Source organism: Erithacus rubecula (genome assembly GCF_903797595.1).
Source record: "Erithacus rubecula genome assembly, chromosome: Z".
Lineage (NCBI taxonomy): Eukaryota > Metazoa > Chordata > Aves > Passeriformes > Muscicapidae > Erithacus > Erithacus rubecula.
In genome coordinates, this window is record NC_136661.1 from 24,834,439 (window position 1) to 24,854,150 (window position 19,712).

Below are 19,712 nucleotides of genomic sequence, written 5' to 3' on the forward strand. Positions count from 1 at the left end.
ATTGCTGTGTGCACAGACCCTGGCCCCCCCTGCAGCCCCCAGCCCCCCTTGCAGCCCCCAGGTGCTTCTGCTAATGAAGCCGTTTCTATTTGTTTCCTTTGTGGAACAAAGCTCAGCTCTTCCCCTCTGAAGATCCCTGTTATCGATCCCTGGGAAGAAAAGGCAGCACACACGGAGCCTCAGCCTTCCCCTGCTGCCTGAGTCCTCTGCACAGCTCCTGCAGGTGATTTGGAGGGGGGGTATAAGGGCTACTGGGGCACTGGGCCACCCCACAGCTCCTTCCTGTATCCTCGTAGCCTGTACAATGGTCAGTAGGAACATACCTGTAAGGACAATGATTTGTCAGGACATGGTGGCTTTAGCTTCCAGCAAAGGGCATGGGAGGGTTCCCCAAAGCCATCCAGCCCACATTACCAGCAATGTTAGCAAAGTACCTGCTATTAGCAGGTGGTTTTTATCTAAAAGAGTGGCCTGGAACCTTGACTTGGTGTTCCCTGGTGCCTGGGCTGTGGCAGTGCAATACCCAGGCCCATGTTCATCCTGGCACTGCTGAAGTGGCAAGATGAGCCCTGGGATATGGAGAAGGACATCAGAAGGTGCTTTGGAAATTCACAGAATCATCAGGGTTGGAAGGGACCCCTAGAGATCACCTAGTCCAACACCCCTGCCAAGGCAGGGTCACCTGGAGCAGGTGACACAGGAACATGTCCAGGTGGGCTTGGGATGTCTCCAGAGAGGGAGACTCTACCATCTTCCTAGGCAGCTGTTCCAGTGTTTTGCCATCCTCAACATAAATAAGTTCTTCCTTCTGTTTTACCTTAGGGCCATTGTTTCTCATCCTGTAACAGGACAGCACTGAAAAGTCTCTCATCATCCTGATATCCACCTTTGAGAAATTTGTATCATTAATGAGATTCCCTCTCAGCCTTTTCTCCAGATTGAACAATCCCAGCTCCCACAGTCTCTCCTCAGAAGAGAGATGCTTCAGACCCCTAATAATCTTTGTGGCTTTCTCTGTGCCCTCTCCAGTAGCTCCTTGTTTTTCTTGTGCTGAGCAGCCCAGAGGGGGACACAGCATCCCAGACGTGCCCTCCCCAGGGCTGAGTAGAGGGGCAGGATCACCTCCCCCATGCTGGCCACTGTCTCCTGTGCACCCTAGGGGATTTATTGCTCTGCAGTTGGGAAACCCTCTGGACTTTTTCTGGGGCAGATGCTGCTGCTGTGGATTCATCTCGTCCCTGTCAGAAACCCGTGTAATTGTGAGTGCCAGCGGAAGGCAGCGGCACGGCTGGGGCTGGCTGCGCCGTTCATTAGTGCTTCACTTCTTCGCGAGTGTCACCTGTGGCAGTCGATAATAGAAAGGTGAACGCGGGCAGACAGAGGCCCGGGGGAAAGCCGGCGGCAGCCTCCCGGATTTCAAAGGGCCTGCATCCACACGGATCGCTATGTCAATTCCTTTTAATACATCCGAGCGCCTCTTTCCTGGAGGACCGTGCCGGAATGAAGCGGCCATCGACTGCCCTCCCAGGCGGCGGGAGGGCTGCACGCCTCCCTCTGCAGTGCAAATCGCCATCGACCGCCCCGCATCCTCTGAGAGGGGCGGCGCTCCGCCGGACGCGGCCTCTCCGCCCGTCGCCATGGCAGCCGCGGTCCTTAGCAACGTGCCGCCATGGCAACCGCCGGGGCGCGCCGGAAGTGAGGCGCGGCCGCTTCCGCCCGGCACGAAGATGGCGGCGGGCGCTGCGGAGCTGCGGCGGTTGCAGTGGCGGCTGGAGGAGCTGGAGCAGCGCATCGGCCTCGGCGGCGAGGGCTGCGGGCCGCGGAAGGTGCGGGCGGGAGGGAGCAGCGGAGAGCGGTCGGGGCCGTCTGGTACAGCCCGGCGAGGCCTGAGGTGCCGCGGCCCGGCGGGGCCTGACAGCCGCATCCCCTCCCTCTGTGTGTCTGCAGGTGGCGGACGAGCTGGTGAAGGTGCAGGTGGCGCTGAGCAATATCGCCGGCAAGAGAGAGAGGATCAAAATCCTGTTTAAGAAAAGTGAGCGGGTCTTGCGGTAGGGGAGGGCGGGAGGGGGCAGCTCTGAACCGTTTCGCTGCTGTGAACAAAAGTACCTTCCCACACCTGTTTATTTCGGACCCTTATTTCAGTTTATTTGGCACAGAAATAAGTAACTGGGAGAGGTGTTTTTTGCTGGCTGTCCTCTAGCTCAGCGGTCGGGGTGGGAAGCAGGCAGCTGCAGCCTGTTATTTGCTCAATTTCCCTGTGCTCGTGTCAGTGCCAGGTTTTGTTCTGCCTGCAATGCAGCCTCTGAAAGTTCTTGGAGCATAAGCTCTTGAAATAATTCCCGCACATTTGGACTTCTTGGGCATGCTGAAGTAGCTCTGCTCTTTGTGTGTGGTGGGAGCAATAAAATTCACACTCAGTGGGCAGATCTGGGGTGCTGCCTCCAAACTGGGGGGTACTTGGTCTAGCAAATCTGCCTGTTGGCCAGGTTTTGCTCTGTGTTTTCACAGGAGGGGCAGGGAGGGTCATTGTAGTCCTAATTTGCAGTGACTGCTCAGTATAAAAGCATAAACCACGTATTTGTAGATGATTTAAAAGACCAGGATGGGGGGGCTGTTGGCTCGTTTTGTCCTGAGGGTGGGAAGAAGCAGATTTCACTCACCTTTGGTAATTGTTATCCAGACAAAAAATGAGACATCCAGTTGTCCCCAATGCAGTGGTTCCCTGGTTTAAGCCATTTCTCAGTTTTAGGTCACAAGAGCTCCAAAGTCATATAGAAACTAATTAATCTGGGAGAAAAAAAAGAAAAAGAAAAAGGAAAAGAGGTAGCTAAGTGAGCAGTGTTTGCAAAGTAATCTGATACATAGTGGGGCAGCTGCTCTTGTGAATGACATCTCCCCTACTTTTTGTCTCCAACCCTGTTTGTCCTTCCAGTTGAAGATGTAATAAAGTACCTTGACCCCCAGTACATTGACAGGATGGCTGTTCCAGATGCTATGAAGCTGCAGTTTATCTTGGCAGGTATGGCATGAAATGAGGGGAAACAGGAGGCTTTTGTAGCCCTGCAAAAAAAGTGTCCTTTACCTGAGATGGATGAGGATGGATTTCTTTTCTTCAGTTGTAAAGATGTGGCACGGCCCCATGGAGGTGTCAGAGAGATGGTTTGTACAAGGATGTGTGTCACCCTCAGTGCTCCCTCATGCACAGCCACCCTGCAGTTTTATCAGCTCTGATCTCTCTCGTATTGATCATTCCCTTTAGCCCCGAATTAATCAAAGAAAAGAAGAAAGCTGGAGCTAGAGTGGTTTCCTTACCCCACTTACAGTATTCTCCAGGCTGTGACAAAAACAAGACATTTGGGTGTATTTCCACACCCTCTGGCCTCATCCTCTTTTGAGCCAAGGAGTTTGATCAGCCTCTGGTGGTATAATCTGTGAATGGAATTCCATAGGATCGTTGAATGTTAAGGGGATGGAAGAGCTCTTAAGGACCATCCAGTCCCAACCACCCTGCCATAGACAGGCACACCTCCCCAAATATCCCAGGTCACTCAGACCCCCATCTAACCTGGCCTTGGGATGGAGCATCCACAACCTCCTGGATAACCTGTGCCAGTGTCTCACTACCTTCACAGTGAAGAATTTCTTCCTAATATCCAGCCTAAATTTCTCCTCTTTCAATTTGTACCATTATTCCTTATTCTATCATTAGAACTTGGTGGAGATTCTGCTTCATGAAATTGTTGTGAATCAAGACCCAGGGACAAGCAGCACAGAAGTGTAAATAAAATCATGAACAAGCCCCTTTCTGTAAAGACAGATCAGGTGGAAAAATTACCACTATTCATGAAAAGTCAAAGCAGTGTTTTTTGTTTACTGATGTTGCTTCTTGTCTCCTCTCAACCAGAGGAACAGGCTATTCCTGCCCGTGCAGCCCTTCTGGAGCAAGTGAAGAACCTCCAGCCTATCTTGGACAGCACCAGTATCCAAGGTATGCACGTTCTTCTGCAAACTGGAGCTGCAAATGCCACCTGCAAAGCTGTGGCCTGTCCTGCTTGCTTTCTTTTCTCCTGAGCCTGAGACTAGAGAAGAGGACAGCTTAGTGATGTGAGAGTAAACTGAGTACAGACTTGGTCTGCTCCTGCCTCCTGATGCGCTCACCTCTCTTAAAAGGTCAAGGAGGTGATAGAGTAACTTGTGGAGCAGGCTAGGGGACAGCACTGTGACATAGAGAGTGGAGCCTGGCAGGTCATTCCTTCCTGTGAGCTCTTTTACATCCAGAACATCTATGTTCCTGGCATAGATAGAGATACCTTTTCTGCTATCCAGGTGGTTTACTCCAGTGTAATTCTTGAGTACCCCTTGCTGGGGCATCCCTGAGTTCATGCCATGTCCAGGGTAGTTAAGTAGATTTTCTTAAATCATGTATGAGTTTTATATGTAGTGTGGGACACTTGCACTCAGTGAGTGGGCTTCTGCCATGCTGTAGTCATGGAGGAGGACTGGGCTTTACTTTGGGAACTATTCCCATGTGCTGTAAAACAGCCCAAACTAATTTCTCCTTTGTGCTTCCAGCCGTTCCTGACCATGCAGCCAAACTGCAGCGGCTCTCACAGATCCACATACAACAGCAGGTACCATGAATATTCATATCAGCATTGACTAGAAGGGCATAGGAACTCTTTGCCAGTGACTGTACTGTATTTGTAATCGCTTGAATTGCTCATTTATGGCAGTTTTTTGTAATCAGAATATGCATAATACTATCTTAAAGAAATTTAAGTATTCCAAGGGGGGAAAGGAGCAAAGATTTATGTCAGTCGAGTCCAATATGGGAATTTGCCTACCTTAATCCTGCTAAAAACAGTTTTTAGTGACACATAGTAAGTGGCAGTGGGTTTAAACATTTTGAATTTCCCCTTTTACAGAGACACTGAGGTGAAGCATTGTGCTCCTCCAGTGTACTATTCTCTGGAACGTTGTTGAGACTGTCACTCTGTCCCCTCACCCTTTCCCTCCTCCAGCTGGCAGTGTTCCTAATGGTTTCTTTCAGCATTTTGCTGCCAGTTTCTGTTTTGGGGCAAGCAGAGCCTGGATACTGAGGAGAGGCAGGCAGCAGTGCAAGCCTGGGGGCATTGATGCTTCATGTTTGTGACCTTTCTCTTGATTGTGGAAACCTGTCCAGCTGCAGGGAGCACCCACAGCCAGGGCCTGAGCAGTGTTCTCAATGCTAGCCTTGGATGAGTTTCCTGCTGTGCTGTCTGTCAGGGACTGGGAAGAGGGAGATGTCCTTCACCTTTTTTATTGCTCATGCACTGTGGCTCCCCTCTTCGCAGGAGAAGCGTCATGATCTCACTGACAGTGTCAAGACACTCCTTGAGGATTACAACAAAATGGTATCCTTTGAAATTCAGGCTGGAGCACCTGAACTGACCTCTTACCCCTGGGCTGGTCCTGTTGGATCTCCAGCCCTGGGTTTAACAGCCTTTCTGATGTGGTAACACTGTGTCCCTGTCCTGCCTGCCTAGGATCCCAGTGCTGAGGCACATCCCAAAACCAGGGAAGCTGTGTAGAAAGCCCTTGCCTGGCAGTGGTATGTGGGGTTCACAAGTGCCCCCTGGACTACCGTGGGAGTTTGGTGCTGTGCAGTGGCTCAGCCACTGGGTGGATTGAATCCATGTAGACTTTCAACAGCCTGGTGCCCTGGGCCTCTGAGCAATCAGGATTGTAACGGTGCTGTCAGGATGCTCTGACCTCGTGGTTTCAACATTGCTTTCCTTAAGTGTCATGTCCAGACCCTGCTTCTCTCCAAGCAGTTTGTGCAGTGGAATGAAATCCTGACACGTTTGGAAGCAGCCAAACAAGTGAAGCCTGTGGCAGAGTGATGGCAGAGCTGGGAGCTTGGCGTGCCCTGTGGCACAGCTTGCATCCCGCTGGTCCCAGCTCCTTCCCGCTTGGCATGAGCATGCTGGAGTGACATGGCAGGATCCTGGGGCACCCAGCTTTGCACAGAGCTGTGCCAGCCCCCAGGCAAAGCCACGTTTGCTCCTTAATCTGCCACTGTTTGCAAATCTTCCACTTCTCTGAAATGCATCCCGGTTTTAACATACTTTAAAACCCGTTCCTGTGCTGCCTGTGGTGGACCATAGTAAAGTTATGGAACGTTAAATAGGTTGTCTGTCTCTCCCTTGGTGTGAGGACTGCTCCTGGCACAGACTAGGAATTTTTCCCCAGGCAGTGATCTCTTGGCAGCCTCCAGGGGATGGCCAGTGTTTCCTTTCAGCCTTGGGCCAAGGGCAAGTTGATACTTTCCAGTCCCACAGTCTTCCTTAGGCTGTGCCCCACACTCTTCCTGTTTGTGTGAGTTGTCTCTGCCCAGGGGAACCTGGTCTCATGGAACTTCCCTGCCTTGCCACTTGCCCATCTCTGTGCTGAGAGAAGGCAGCAGCTTTTGCCTTTATCCTGCCTCTGCTTTTCTGAGGCTGCTGCAAGCCAACCCCCGTGCTGGCCCTTTCCCTTTCCAGAGAGGGGCACAAGCCATCCCTTGCCTGGTCTGGCCGCACCATGGGGTTTCCAAGGCCATGTTTTTGCAAGAGTCTCAAACCGTTCAGGTTGGTGAGACACTGCCCAGCTGAATGTGACCTGGGAGTCTGCAGGAACGGCGCAGGATCCCCACAGGAAGCCCAGAAGAGCTTACGAGTCCTGGTACTCTTCCTGATGAGCAGCCTCGCTGGTTGACAAACCACAGTGGGGCTGCAGGCCCGCGCAAAAGCCCCGCTCCCTCCAGCTGCTGGGGAGCTCAGGGAGGGTGCGAGCTGGCACTCGCCGTTTTGAGGGCGCGCACAGGGACACCGTGTGTGTGCCCGGTGCCGGCAGAGCTGGGTGCGCGCTGGAGCCGGGACTGTACCGGGCCCGCTCCATCGCCGGGGCCGGTGCCGGCAGAGCTGGGTGTGCGCTGGGTGCGCGCTGGAGCGGGGACTGTACTGGGCCTGCTCCATCACCGGGGCCGGCAGTGGGCGGGGCCGCCCATCGCTCCGCCCATCACCCCCATTGCTCGCCCAGTCAGGCGATTGATGGGCGTGGCCTCGGGCTCGAGGCCCGCCCACCCGCGTCGCGCTTGCGCGCTCCCGGCGTCGGCCGCCATCTTGTGTCGAAGGGCGCGCTGAGGCGGCCGCAGGTGAGCGGGGGTTCCGCACGCCCCACCGGCGCATCCCTGACTTCCCACCCCGGCATTCCCGCATCCCACCGCGGTGGCCCGGCTCCCCCGGGCCACTGCACGGCCTCCAAGGCTCCCAGGCACCGACGGCGGCGGCGGCTGTGTGTGGGTGGGGGCCTCGTGTGCTCCCAGGGCTCGGAGCGGGGCCGCCGCGCTGCCGTGTCCCTGAGGGGGATGAGGTGCGGGGAGCAGGGTCTGGGCGCAGCGGGACTCGGGAGCCTGCGGGTAACAAACTGCTGCGACCTTCAGCGCCTTGGGCTCTGCGGTGGGGACGTGGAGTGCCCTGCACAGGATCAAGCAGACTTAGGTCAGGATGGCACCTGCCTTGGCAGAGATGGCAGCTGTGAGACCTGGCCTTTTTCTCGTTCCTTAGAGGAAACGGTTTTTTATTTCTGTAACCCCTGGCTTGCCATCTCCTTTGTGCCATGCAGTGTTTTGCACTCAGCTGGGCTGGCCAGGTCCCCATGACCTGTTTCTGTAACACGAGGTGCTGCATGTGAACTGTGCTTGAATTCATCCTGTGCATGTTCTGGTGCAGCATCCCTGAGTTCTGTTCTCAGTCACCCCAGCTCATTTGTTTGTTCTGTCTTCTCTTGAGATGCAGCAGTCACGTCACCCTGCTTGGGCCCACAACACTAATACTGGTTTTTTTGCAGCCTGCCTGCCAAGGCTCAGGCTGCACTGTGGTAACATTCATACTGTAGGTATGTCCTTATGAGGCCTGGGCTAATCTTTTGGTTATGCCTTTCTGGGATATTCAACCCTGATGGTTCAGAGTGCCCTTCAGAGGAATGGCTGAAACTAACTGTGATGAGAATTTCTTTGTGTAGCAATTACAATGGGCTGGGTGTTCATGGGTCTGTTTTCCTTTTCAGCACGGCAGAATGGAGAACTATAAGAAGACCAAAATTGTGGAGAAACCTTGTCCTCCTCCTTTCACTGACCTGCCTGCTGATATTATTGAAATGAAAGTGAAGGATGGGAGCAAAATTAGGAATCTGATGGGCTATGCCATGAGCAAGATGGAGCAGGACTCAGTGAGGCAGATTCTTTTCACTGGCTCAGGCAAGGCCGTCAGCAAGACCATCACCTGTGTAGAAATCATGAAACGAAGGCTCAAGGAGCTGCACCAGATCACCAAAGTGCTCTTCAAACAGATAGAAGAAATCTGGGAACCCATTGTGCCTGAGGCCGGCCTCGATGTCTTGACAGTGAAGAGAAACATTCCTGCCATTTGTGTCCTACTGAGCAAAGATGCCCTGGATCCTCAGGAGCCGGGGTACCAGGCCCCAGGATCTTACGATGCCTTCTGGACTGAGACACTGAAAGCAGAATCGCAGGGGCAGATGAAGAGGAAGCAGGGTGGAGGCCGGGGAGCTGGCAGCACAGGGAAGCACCCTCGCTCCACCAGGGGAGTGCAGGGGGGGCCCTGAGGCAGACGCTCCGCGCGTGGCTCGGGGAGCTGCAGAAACCAGCCCGGGGCTGTGGCTGCGCAGCTGCCGGGCATGGGGGCTCACAGGGTGTGAGGGGAGGGCACCAGGAGTGGACTCTTAAAACTGGATGTGATTGTAGCTGTCTGAAAACGTGTTTTGACAAGTTCCTTTGCCAGAGGCTGCCAGGCTGTATTCCTTAGTGGTTCATGGAAGATGGCAATTGTCTCTGCTTGAGCAAGAACTGTTGGTGCTGTCAGTGACCCCCAGGCTGCTAGCCCAGCGAGGTGTGAGGTGGCGGGGGGTGCAGCAGCCCGGGCAGTGGGACAGGCACCTGCCTGTGTGCCAGGTGCAGGTTGCTCTGACTGGTACAAACAGGAGACAGGACCTGATGTGGAACCTCCAGGCAGCTGCCAGCACTGCCCGGGCTCTTGAGTGTGCTGACAGCAGGGCAGAGGGCTGGGCCAGCCATTTCTGTGCCTGAAGAGTCCTCCTGCTGAGCCTGTCGGTGGGGTTGATTGTAGGCCTGCCAGGATACGGCTCTGTCCTGCATCATCTGCACATAGCTCCCTTTGGAGCTGGCAGTCGTGGTTCACCCTCCAGACAGGCAGCAGTTGACTCGTGCTGTAACCAGCCTGAATTTCTGTGGCTCTGCAGCTGTCCTGGGGGGTGGTAATGGGAAACACCAAAGGATCCTGTTCTTTCCCCTTTCTGCTCCTTGATAATGCACAAAGATGGCTTTTAAATAAAGGTGTAACTTAATGTAACTTGGAAATTTGTCATGTCTTCCTCATCCCACTGGAGGTCACCCTATAAGCATTGGTGGTGGGGCTGCAGCTGCTGGCTGAAGCTCTGCTCTTCCAGCCCTCCTGCTGCTCTGCATTTGTTCCTCTCATGACTGTAAATGCACCCTGATCCAAGGGGAGATTAATACCCAAATATTAACCTCCTTTCACATCCAAAATAGATCAAGCTTTTTGCTAATTTTTTTTTTCCTGTCTTTCAAACTGGCTGGAACTGCAGCCTCAAAAAGATTCGTCCTGAACACTGCTGAGAAAGGCGAAGGACAGATCATCTTTTCTTGTGCAGTAGTTTCCCTCCTGGAGTAGGTCTGGTAAGTAATTCTGGGCTGGAGAGAAGCGCTGTTCCTGTGACACGCTGAGCCCTCACTGAACAGCCCCTGCTCACACGGTGTCCTGAGCATTCCCTGTCCTGCTTGCTCTTCCCGTGCTGCTGCTTGTGCAGTGAGCTCCAGCTGGATCCAGCAGTCTGCACTGTCAGTTAAAGGATAACAATACAAGCGTTGAAAGAAGAGATTATACCTAAGTGAGGGGGAGAGGAGAGGAGAGGTGAACCAGACAAGACTCCACTGGCCTGCGTGGCGCACAGACACCTGCCTCGCATCCCAACGAGCGCCCGGTGGAGCCAGGGCTCTGCCAGGCTTGCACTCTTCCTCCTCCCCTTCTGGAGGTCTCACTGCTTCCTGCCCCACTGCCTGGAAGTCGTCAGGGAAATGTTTGGACATGTCTACTGTGCCAGCAGATGTGAGTCTTGGGGATGGGGCAGAGTTAATCTGTTTTATCTTTGTGCTGTTCCCAGCTGCTGCTCCCTTACATCTAAGGACGAGACTGCTTTTCTTGACTAATTAGCAGATTAGCCATAAATGCCAAGGAAGATGCTTGAGTGTCTGATCAGATGGCTTCTGACATTTCAACTGGCAATGTGTCTGTGTTTACTCAAAACACCCTCTTAGAAGAGAGCGAGAGCCAGACCCTCAGGCAGCCTGTGTAACCCTCCCTCGTGGCTGTGGCACGTTTAAAGCCACCTCATCAAAGCTGCAAAGTGTTTGTTATTTTTGTTTCACCGAAGTTATCCTCAGCTGACTTTGTGTGTCTCCCTTCAGGACAGAGCTTTAGCCGATCATCACTGGGTTCAGGTCAGCTGAGAGGTGTCCCAGCTCCCTTGTAGCTCTGCCCTTCACCCATCCTTCATCCGGCTGCCTCTTCTCTGATGGAGACACGCCATGTGGGGATGCCTGGCTGCCACAGGCCTTGGTGCATTGGTGTCACCAGGCAGAAGTGCAGCCCGGATATGGCTTTTCGGAGCCATTGCAGGTGCTGATCCCTGTGGGTCTCCAGGAAGCACCCCGAGGGCCCCTCCATGCCCCTCCTGTCTCCCAGCCATCTCCCGGGTGCCACATCTGTGTCCTTCAGTAGGAGTACCCACTCCTTGGGGTGATGCCCCACGTGAGCGCTTCTCTGGCTCCAGTGCCCATTTGGAAGCTGGCAGCTATGCCCAGGTCAGGCTGCCCTGTACCTCAGCTTCCCCACCGACAGGACAGGGGCAAGCCAGCTGTGCCAGTGAGGCTGATCTTGCACATACTCCCAGATCTTGATTTTCCCTCTCTCCCTGGGTTATCATGGGGTCTAAGCCCACCCCCGCCAGCCTGTAGCTCCTGTGACCTGGGAAGGACCCGAGCCCAGCCCTGGCAAGTCCATTCTCAGCATCCTCAAGCCCCGATGTGTGTGGGACGAGGTGCACGTGTGTTCGTGTGTGTGTTTGTGTGTGTGCCGGGGCAGGGCAGCAACAGCAGGGACAGCCAGCCGGTGGCCCCCGGCCAGGGCAGGGCAGGCGGGAGGGCAGCACCGGGACTAGTACCGGCAGCACCAAGGGCAGCACCGGGACCAGTACGAGCAGCACCGGGGCCAATAACGGTGACGGTAGCGGGGGCAGTACTGGGGCAGTACGGGGGGAAGTACCGGTGACCGTTCCAGGACAGTACTGTGACAGTACCGCTGGCAGTACGGGAGAGTACCGCGGGCAGTATGGGTGACAGTACCGGAGCAGTACCGGGGGCAGTACCAGTGACAGTACCGTGATAGTACCGGGGAAGTACCAGTGACAGTACCGGCGGCTGTACCGGGGGCAGTACTAGGCCAGTACTGGTGGCAGTAAAAGGGGAAGTACCAATGACAGTACCAGGGCAGTACCAGTGACGGTACCGGGCCGAATCCCGGGCCGGGCCGGCAGAGCGCGCGGTGCCCGGCGTTGTCCCCCCCGCCACTCACGTGGGAGCCGGGCGAGGGGGCGTGTCCCAAGCGGGGCGTTCGGCCAATGGCAGGCGGCGGGTGGAGGAGGTGGCCAATGGCTGGGCGGGGGCGGGGCCCCATCAGAGCCCGCCCCCCGCTGCCGGCGGGAGGGCGCGGGCGGCGCGCGGGGCTGCGGCACCCACGGGCGGCCGCGCCGGGACCGCGCCGGCTCCGAGCGCTCCGCGGGGCCGCGCCGGGGCCGCTCCGCGCCGCGACCCCCGCGCCGCCAGCCCGCTCCGAGCGCCGCCCCGGCCCCGGCAGCGCCGCCCGCCCTCCCGCCGGCACCGGGGTCCCGGCGGTACCCGGGGAGAAGCGGAGGCAGGTGGGTAACGCCGGGGCCCCGCGGCGGGAGGGCGGAGTTGGTGGGACCTGTTGCTGTGCGGTTCCGGGGGCTCCGTGGTTGTCCCGTTCTGCGGCGAGGGAGGGACAGAGGCTCCGGGGACGCCGCAGCCGGGGCTCTGCCCGTCCCCGGTGAAAAGCACACGGGGGCTGCCCTGTCCCCCCTCCTGCCACCCGCCCCGGCCCCGTTCTGGATGCGGGACCTCGCAGCGGCGTCCCGCCGGCAGGAAAAGGACTTGGAGGATGGCGAGGGGATCGGAGCGGGGCCAGGGCAGTCCGGAGTCACCCGGGACTGCACGGGGAGGAGCGGAGGGCCGGCATGAGATGACTGGCTTCCCACTGGGGACACTTCCAGCTTGGTGGCCCACGCAGAGGATGAGGGGCAGAGCCAGGGCTGGAAAGGGGTGCTGGAAATGTCCCCCAAGCAGCATCTGACCTGGGAGCTGCTGCAGCCTTCGAACTCCAGCGGAGCCCCGGGGCCCTGGGGTCGCTGTCCCCTGGCGTCCCCCACAGCCCACCCCGAGGGCTCGCACTGCCGGTCCCTTCATGCCCACGGTGACGGTGACTTTCTCTCTTCCAGGAGAACAGTGATCCCTGTGTCCTCACTGCCCTGCCGGGGGCGGGGAAGCCGAGAGAAATCTTCCCTGTGGTGTGGTGCAGCCCGGGACTCATCTGCAGCCGAACTGACGGGGTGGCCCTGTCCTGCTGCCGGCCTGGCCCCATCCCACCGCCAGCACCACGCCGTCTCCTCTGTCCCCTGCCAATGCCAGCGGGTGGAGGCTGCACGCTCCGTCACTGCCCCGGCATCCCGAGCGTGAGACCGGGCTGTGGGCCCCGCCGACTCCTGCGGGACAGTGGCCATGGCGGCTGCTCTCTCCACCGGGGCGATCGTGGCAATTTCTTTTAACTGTGTCATCGCGTTGCTCATCCTCATCCTCTTCCTCATCCTCTGCAAAGCCTGCAGGACCCCCTCATGTCCCAAGAAGACCCCGGCTTCTGATGTGGATGAGTCAAGGAATGAAGAGAAGTACCTGCTGCAGCCCTGATCTGCCTGGGGACTGGGCTATCTGAAGGAGTTGTGCCCGGAGGATGCCTGTGCTGCGACTCGAGTGCTGGACCAGGCACGATGAAAGCTGAGGGGACACCCAACTGCTTGCAGGGGCTGTGACAGGGGGCACAGTCCTTTGCCTTTGTGGTTTTGGTGTATGAAGTTCCTGTGAGTGCCCACAGTGATGATGGGGATAGAGAGACAACTGATGGGGATATGCTACAGGGACAGTCATGCCTGTCCCAGCAGCCAGTGAGCACAGCAGGAGTTCTGCCTTCAAGTGTTCCTCTTGTTTGGGAAGAGCTTGTGGGCTCTTCTCTTGTGCTCATGGCCTGGGACAGTGGAAACAACTTTGCAGACCTGAGCAAAGTCGTTTGGGGGCCTGGAGAGGGGAGGCAGCCGGGCTGGCATAAGTGTTTCTTCCCGAGCTGGATGGCTGCTCCATGGCAGGGTGTGCCCAGGGGAACCTGAGCAATCCCAGCCCCACACTGGCAGAGCAGGGTGTTACCAGCCCAGGTGTGGGGGGGTGGGCTTGGGTGCCAGGTGCCCCCAGCCTCATGTGAGTATTTGGCAGCTGTCTGCCCAAGCAGCACAAGAGGGCCTGCATGGTCTGCCTGATCATCCCCAGCCTGTCTGTCAGTCCCCTCCAGCAGTACCACCAATGCTGCTAGGCAAATGACCCCTCCTCCTCGCTGGGTGCGTGTCTCTGCCCTCCCCCTGCCTGCTCCCAGCCTAGGCTGGCCCGTGGCATTTGCCCTGCCTGTGAGCAGCAGATGTGCCCTTGCAGGTATCCCTGATCCCACTGAGAGCAGCCTGGTGTGGCTTTTTCCTGGGGAGATGGAAGACCTGGGGAGATGAAGGTGCCTGGACAAATAGCTTTGAAGGTTCTTTGACCCTGCCTGTTCCCTGGGGATCACAGTGGCTCTGTGGGGAGGGATGCTGTCATCTGGCTTTCTGCAAGCCTGGCAGCTGCAACCCCTGCCCTGCCAGTGGGTGCTGTGGGTTTTGGAGGGCTCTGCCTTGCCTTTCCTAGAGCTGAGCAATAGCCACAGTCACCGCTGGCATAGCCACTGCAATAAGGGGACAGAAGGGTGGGGTGGGAGGGACGCCTGTCAGGGCTCCTGCACAGGCTTGGTCAGGCCTGGCCGAGCCTGTGGCTCCTCCCCGTGTCAGGAGTAGCAAACACATCCCTTTGCAGCCTTGTTTTTACTATACTAATAAACAGATTGTAGGACCCACATTGTGTCTCTGAGCTCTACCCAGTGCCTGGAAAATTTGGAGGGAGGTAGAATGTCCCGGCTGTGTGCAGGGCTGCAGAGCAGCTGCCCCGGGGCTGGGGACACAGGAGGACTGTGGGTGGTTTGCTCAGGCATGGTGATAAGGAAGGCTCATGTCCACATCCGTCTGTGGCTTTTAAATACTGGGGGAAACCTGACTTCATGTTTCCTGCCTGCCTGCCTGCCTGGCCTGGGGGCATGTGGGAGTCAGCAGGGAGCACTCCTCAACCTCTGTGCCAGAGGCACGGGAGAGTTTCCAAGCTGTGGCCTTACTTTACAAGGATGCTTGTGGGAGACAGGCCAGTTGAGCATATGGAGGACACCTGCCACCACACCTGGCTGGTGGCGTTGGTGCCCAGGCCGGAGCTGTGCACAAGGCTCTGGTGGTGACAGCCACTGCTCATCAGCATGCTGAGGCCGCTGCTGCTCCGCCTGCCACTGCAGCCAGCAGCTAATCCTCTGCTGCACACACAGTGGTGGAAGGCTCTGCCAGCCCTGCTGCCCAGCAGCCCCTACAGGCACCAGCTGGGCAGAGGCACCCCAGCCCCACGCTGGGGCCCCTGGGGAGAGGAGAGCTGTGAGCCTCCCACACTTGGTGACTGACAGCTGCTGCCACGTGCTGTCTGGAGGCATGGAACATCTTTCTCCCACAGTCCTGGGGCACCAGGCCAGGTTTCCAGGCACCCTCTGGCTTAGGCTGCCACCCCAAAATCCAGGTGTGGCATTCCATTTGACTTGCACAAATGCCCGAGGAAGGCTACAGCTCAGAGTTCAGTCTCTCTGGCCACCACTCACACAGTGGGACTGGCTGCCATGAAGCTGCAACCCTGAAGTTTTCCTAGGCCCCCTCCTGCCCTCCATAGGGCTCTTATCTGATACAAGCCCAGTCAAGGCTTGGGGAAGCCAAGCATGGGGAGATTTGCCTAACCCAGGCATGACTGCACAGCTCTCCCAGCACCCTCCATTTATTTGCCTGGGCACTGAGGCAAAGTGTTCCTGCTGTGCAAAAAGTGGGCAGCAGGGGCCCGTGGCTTGCATGCCAAGCAGCCACCGATCAAAGCCGAGCTTGTTTGGCCAGAAGCTGCCCACAAAGTCATCATTCCCCACTCTCACTTCTCTTCTTTGCTCCCTGGCTCTCTCATCATGCTAAGCAGCTTCTCCATCTTTGCTATTTCCACCTCAGGACCTTTCTTCATCTCCTGGCCTTTCTTCTCCTGCAAAGAGACCAAGTGGGATAGAACTGTGAGCAGGGAGGAAAGCAGGGATGAGGAGGGGTCCAACACAGGGAAGGCTGCTGGAGTGCTGTGTCTGAGCTCGCCCCTCACCAGAGGCTGATCCACAGGGGGATGCACCTGCCCAACCTCATATTTCAAGCCCAAGATGCCATGACATGTGTGAAAGCTCCTATGAGCTGGAAAAGGACACTAATGAAGTGCTTGGATGGGAGTGGATCTGTTGATCCACAGTGACTCAAAGCCTCTTCTGCCTCTCTCTTCCTAGACCTTCTTAACCCCATGGGACTGGACCACCTTCTAAGCTATGCTCCCAAGCTGTAGGTGGGTGTCAGGTTTGCAAGACTGCTAGGGTAGGGACAGCAGTGGAGATGTCCAGACCTTCCCAAAACAGCCCCACCATGCCCATCCCGTGCAGCTGCTCCTGGACAGAGGCAGCCACAGCAGCAGGGATCATCATCCCTTTTACACACAAATGGCTTTTTCCAGGAGGGCAGCTGGGTGATGAGAGCTCCTAACTTGGTGGGGAGAAGTGAATCAGGGCTCCCAGGTGTGCTGTTAACTCCTCACTGAGGCTCTCCTGTGCCTGGACACACTTCTGTGCCAACCCTGATGCACATCCCAGCATGGACAGGGAAGACAAGCACTTTCCACAGTCCCCCAGCACCTCAGCATGTCCCAAGCATCTCAGGGGCTCCCTTTAGCCTGAATGATAAAGCAAATTAGAAGAATCTTGAGAAAAATCACATAGCACAAGGGAAAGAACCTGCCCAGTTCAGCCCTCACTTTTTTGGGAGAGCAGGAGCTTTCCAGGCTTGGCAGAGGATGTCCCTGCTGAAGGCACAAATTCCACCCAGTGCATTGGGCAGAACATGTTTCTGCTGTGCTGTGGACTGACTGCAGCATTGCTTTCAACAGAGTTCTGGCACTTTGGAAAAGTGATTAACTGGGCTTAGGCTCTCCAGGTTCACATCACATAACACACAACTGCAGCAGAGGAATTTTCCAAGCTACGCTGAGCCCACCAAGCCCTCCTGCAGCTGACCATCTACACCACGGGATTTTTCCGAAACAGTATCCCTCACTTCCATCATGAAGTGTTGCCATTCAGTCACAGTCTTCCCTTTTGCCAGCCTGCTGGATCTCTGGATTAGGTGGGATACCCCTGCTTTGGAGCTGGGGAGCTCCTCTGTGCTCAGCATGGCTCTGGGCACCCCAGCTGCCAAGCACAGGTGAGCAGGAGGGCTGGCACCATCGTGTGCTCACTTTTTGTCTGGCAGGTGGGCTCAGGAGAGGTGGCAGTGGGCCTCCAACATGCAGCAGAGCAAAGGGAAAAGAAAATCCCTGACCACATTTGGAGGCAGCCTGCAGGAAGCTGCTGTGCTGGCTCTTCTTGGCATCCCCAAAGCACAGCCTCTGCTCTCTGTACTCTCAGAAGGCCAGAGGAGCAGCACTCAGCATCGGAGGAAGGAGACTGCCAGCTTCCCTCTCTCCCCACTTAGCACAGATCAATTCTCCTCCCGCTGAACCAGCCCCGCTAATGGCCGCGGGTGCAGCAATTACAAACACACACCCTCCCTCCAGCGCTGAAGAAATGCCAGCGCACAACACGGAGGAAGCTGCGAGCCCGCATGGATCTCACTGCGTTTCTCTAGCAAACATGGGCATTGCTGAGTGATGACAACGTGCAAAGAAGTCCCCGGGGAATCCCCGTGTCCTCCCTCATCCCACCCCAGCACAGCCTCAGTGGAACAGAGGCTTCCTAAACTGCCGGAGGACACTGCTGAGGTGAAAGCAGTCCTGTGGAGAGGATGGGGACAGGGATATTTGGAAACCCCCCTGATCCCAAGAGGAGAGCCCCACTGCTGCTCTGAGCACTGGGATGAGCCCAGGCTGTTTTGGTTACTGAGTTAATGCTGGGACAGTGCTGGTTTGTGTTAATGCCAACAGGTGAGCAGTGCCCTTTGTGGCTCTGGTCTGGGCACTGCCAGTGATGTTTGTAATAATGGCCCACACTACAGCAGAGCATCTCTCTGAGTGATAGCCTTGGGATAAACATAGCTGCTGAGGTATTTCAGACTTTCTGCAGAAAAGCTGTTTTGCTGTCTGACAGCATTCAAACCCTCCTTTGGCACTCTGTGTCACACACAGCACCACACAAAGGTTGTCAGGACAGGCAAAAGAGGCACCTGCTTTGCTCAAATTGGAAGAGAAGATGCTGAAGCCATCTCCCACCAATCCATCCCTGTCCCAAGCCCTTTGATGTTCTCCACTGGTTGGGTGAAGGAGAGCCCCTGACTGATGACCTGCAGGTCCATGGGAACTGTGTCTAAGCCTTTCTGAATTCACCAGCCTCAGGCAAGAATCAGCTCCTGGTCACCAAACTGTCCCTAAAACTTTAACTTTCACACTGGCTCAGCTCATTTGGTGCTTCTGAGCACGCTGCAACAAAGCCAAATGCAAGCCTGTAATGAGCCGTAACTGAACCAGAGCCCTAATTTAACGCCACATAACCAAGCAAGCAAGATGACACAGGGAATGAAAATTATAATGTCCTTTTGGGGGCACTGGAATGGAAAGCTTCCCTTTATTCTGTCATCTGCTTCTCCCAGGGCACTTGTGCTTGTGAGCTGACTGGGCCACTGATGGCACCAGCACAGCTCTGTGGGATCTGCTTGGATGCACGTGGCAGCTTCCTACAAATCCAGGGGCTTTGGCTGCATCAGACCTCTGAGGAACAGTCCTTCTTGGAGCAGAGCTATCGCCATGTCCCAGGGCACACATGAGGCAGGCAAGTGTCACTTCTACACACGGCTGCCAAAAGGCTCTGCCTCCAGCAGATGCCACAGCCAGGTGTGGAGAGGACATTCATGGGGCTCTGCCACCATGTGTGAGCCTGTCCTCCATCTACATCCCTGCTTATACCACATCCATAGGGCTCATCAAGAGCTGAGAGTGAGTCAGGGCAGGACATCCTCCCCGTGAAGCTATTATATGCAGAGCTGAGAAAACATGGGAGGTCTGTCCCTGAGGAGCTCATGGAATGGGTATTGGAGCTGCTCAGAGCAGTGTTTGCATCGACTTTATCATTAATTGCTTCCAACTGGAGAGCAAAATGTTCCTGTTGAAATGGTGATGAGGGACATGGCAAGAAATCACATGGCAGGGCCAGAAAAGGTGCTGTGTGGAGATGGACTCTGCCCTGCTTACAGAATGTGACCTCAGGGAGGAGAGATGTGCAAGAGACCCCCTGTTTGTGTCCATGCTGGTGTACTTGTTGCCAGGTTTCTCATGGCCCTTATTCTCCCTTTACGTCATGTCTGGGGTCTTTCCTGGCTTGTCAAGCAGGGAAACTGAGGCAAGGCTTACAGGCAATGTGCAGGACCCTTGATGATCCTCTGAGCCCCAGAGTGAGTACTGGCACCAGAAGAGAAGCAGGAGGTGGGAGATGACTGAGGTGAAGCCTCAGAGGTAAGGGTGGAATGAGGACTAGGACAAAGATGTGGATGAGGTCTGGCTGCTTGAAGATCCCTTGAGGGAGCCTCAGCCCCACCCACCCCCTTGCTGTCACATGCTGAACTGTGCATTCAGGTTATGGGACTCATTTAAACTGGAGCCTTGGCTAATGGCTTCATTCCCTAGTTGAACAGTATACTACTGAGTTAATAAAACTCTCCCATAAAAACCATGATGCTGGCACTTTTCAGCTTCCATTGTCTTTTTCTCATTGGTGGAATAATCATAAAACATCTGCTCTGAAGTTTCGATTAAACAAGGTCAAACATGTTTATGTTTTAAAGCAGTGAGGAAGTCAGCCACGCTGACATGAACATAAGAAAGTCCCCACAACTTCCTTGGGAGCAGAGGTGACCCTTTACCCTACTGAGCCTTGGCTAATGGACACAGACCTGTCTCTGCCCTGCTGTTGTCATGACACTGATGTCATTCCTTACATGATGGCACTTCTGGATACAGTCATGCTGCAATAGGATCTAGACATTTTATGAAGCAGCCCAGTGACCAAAGAAATGGCTTCCTATAAACAAGGATTTAAGCTTTTACAGAGTTGTTTTGAAGGGGTGAG

The 19,712-nt window shown here is 55.7% G+C and overlaps 4 protein-coding genes and 1 long non-coding RNA gene across 7 annotated transcripts in view; 3 read left to right on the plus strand and 2 right to left on the minus strand.

Annotated features, from left to right (window-relative positions):
* Positions 1–71: 71 nt before the first annotated feature.
* Positions 72–1,466, minus strand: LOC306814223. Its single transcript, XR_013777119.1, has 3 exons — positions 1,340–1,466; positions 435–569; positions 72–323 (listed from the first exon to the last, which is right to left on the minus strand). It is a non-coding gene; the product is annotated as an uncharacterized lncRNA (long non-coding RNA).
* DCTN3 (dynactin subunit 3) lies at positions 1,431–6,166 on the plus strand. Its single transcript, XM_079330082.1, has 7 exons — positions 1,431–1,826; positions 1,948–2,032; positions 2,933–3,019; positions 3,905–3,988; positions 4,573–4,631; positions 5,334–5,393; positions 5,793–6,166. The coding sequence occupies exons 1-7, from the start codon at positions 1,446–1,448 to the stop codon at positions 5,880–5,882; spliced, it is 846 nt and encodes a 281-aa protein (XP_079186208.1). The 5' UTR covers positions 1,431–1,445; the 3' UTR covers positions 5,883–6,166.
* Positions 6,167–7,100: 934 nt separating this feature from the next.
* Positions 7,101–9,418, plus strand: RPP25L (ribonuclease P/MRP subunit p25 like). Of its 2 annotated transcripts, none has more exons than XM_079330083.1 (2): positions 7,101–7,174; positions 8,089–9,418. In XM_079330083.1, the coding sequence occupies exon 2, from the start codon at positions 8,098–8,100 to the stop codon at positions 8,644–8,646; it is 549 nt and encodes a 182-aa protein (XP_079186209.1). In that variant the 5' UTR covers positions 7,101–7,174; positions 8,089–8,097; the 3' UTR covers positions 8,647–9,418. The 2 variants fall into 2 exon arrangements, with proteins under 2 accessions (XP_079186209.1, XP_079186210.1); XM_079330084.1 differs by lacking the exon at positions 7,101–7,174 and adding an exon at positions 7,221–7,520.
* Positions 9,419–12,931: 3,513 nt separating this feature from the next.
* On the plus strand, positions 12,932–14,359 carry ENHO (energy homeostasis associated; the record flags this gene model as incomplete). The annotated part of the gene is made up of 1 exon (XM_079329950.1): positions 12,932–14,359. The coding sequence occupies one exon, from the start codon at positions 12,932–12,934 to the stop codon at positions 13,115–13,117; it is 186 nt and encodes a 61-aa protein (XP_079186076.1). The 3' UTR covers positions 13,118–14,359.
* The window catches only part of DNAI1 (dynein axonemal intermediate chain 1), a 139,178-nt gene continuing 132,449 nt past the window's right edge, over positions 12,984–19,712 (minus strand). Inside the window, exon 20 of one of the 2 annotated variants that reach the window (XM_079329917.1) lies at positions 12,984–15,610. In XM_079329917.1, coding sequence (XP_079186043.1) covers positions 15,506–15,610 — 105 coding nt within the window. In that variant the 3' untranslated portion in view covers positions 12,984–15,505. The remainder of the gene's footprint in view (positions 15,611–19,712) is intronic. The other variant, XM_079329918.1, reaches the window with a different exon arrangement.

What these genes read in the sequence shown, in the direction of transcription:
- RPP25L (XM_079330083.1), top strand. Translation starts at nt 8,098, where the DNA reads ATGGAGAACTATAAGAAGACCAAAATTGTGGAGAAACCTTGTCCTCCT.
- DCTN3 (XM_079330082.1), top strand. Translation starts at nt 1,446, where the DNA reads ATGTCAATTCCTTTTAATACATCCGAGCGCCTCTTTCCTGGAGGACCG. An exon ending in AGGGCTGCGGGCCGCGGAAG is followed by an intron (nt 1,827 to 1,947) that starts GTGCGGGCGGGA and finishes GTGTGTCTGCAG; the next exon opens with GTGGCGGACGAGCTGGTGAA. An exon ending in TTGAGGATTACAACAAAATG is followed by an intron (nt 5,394 to 5,792) that starts GTATCCTTTGAA and finishes TGTCATGTCCAG; the next exon opens with ACCCTGCTTCTCTCCAAGCA.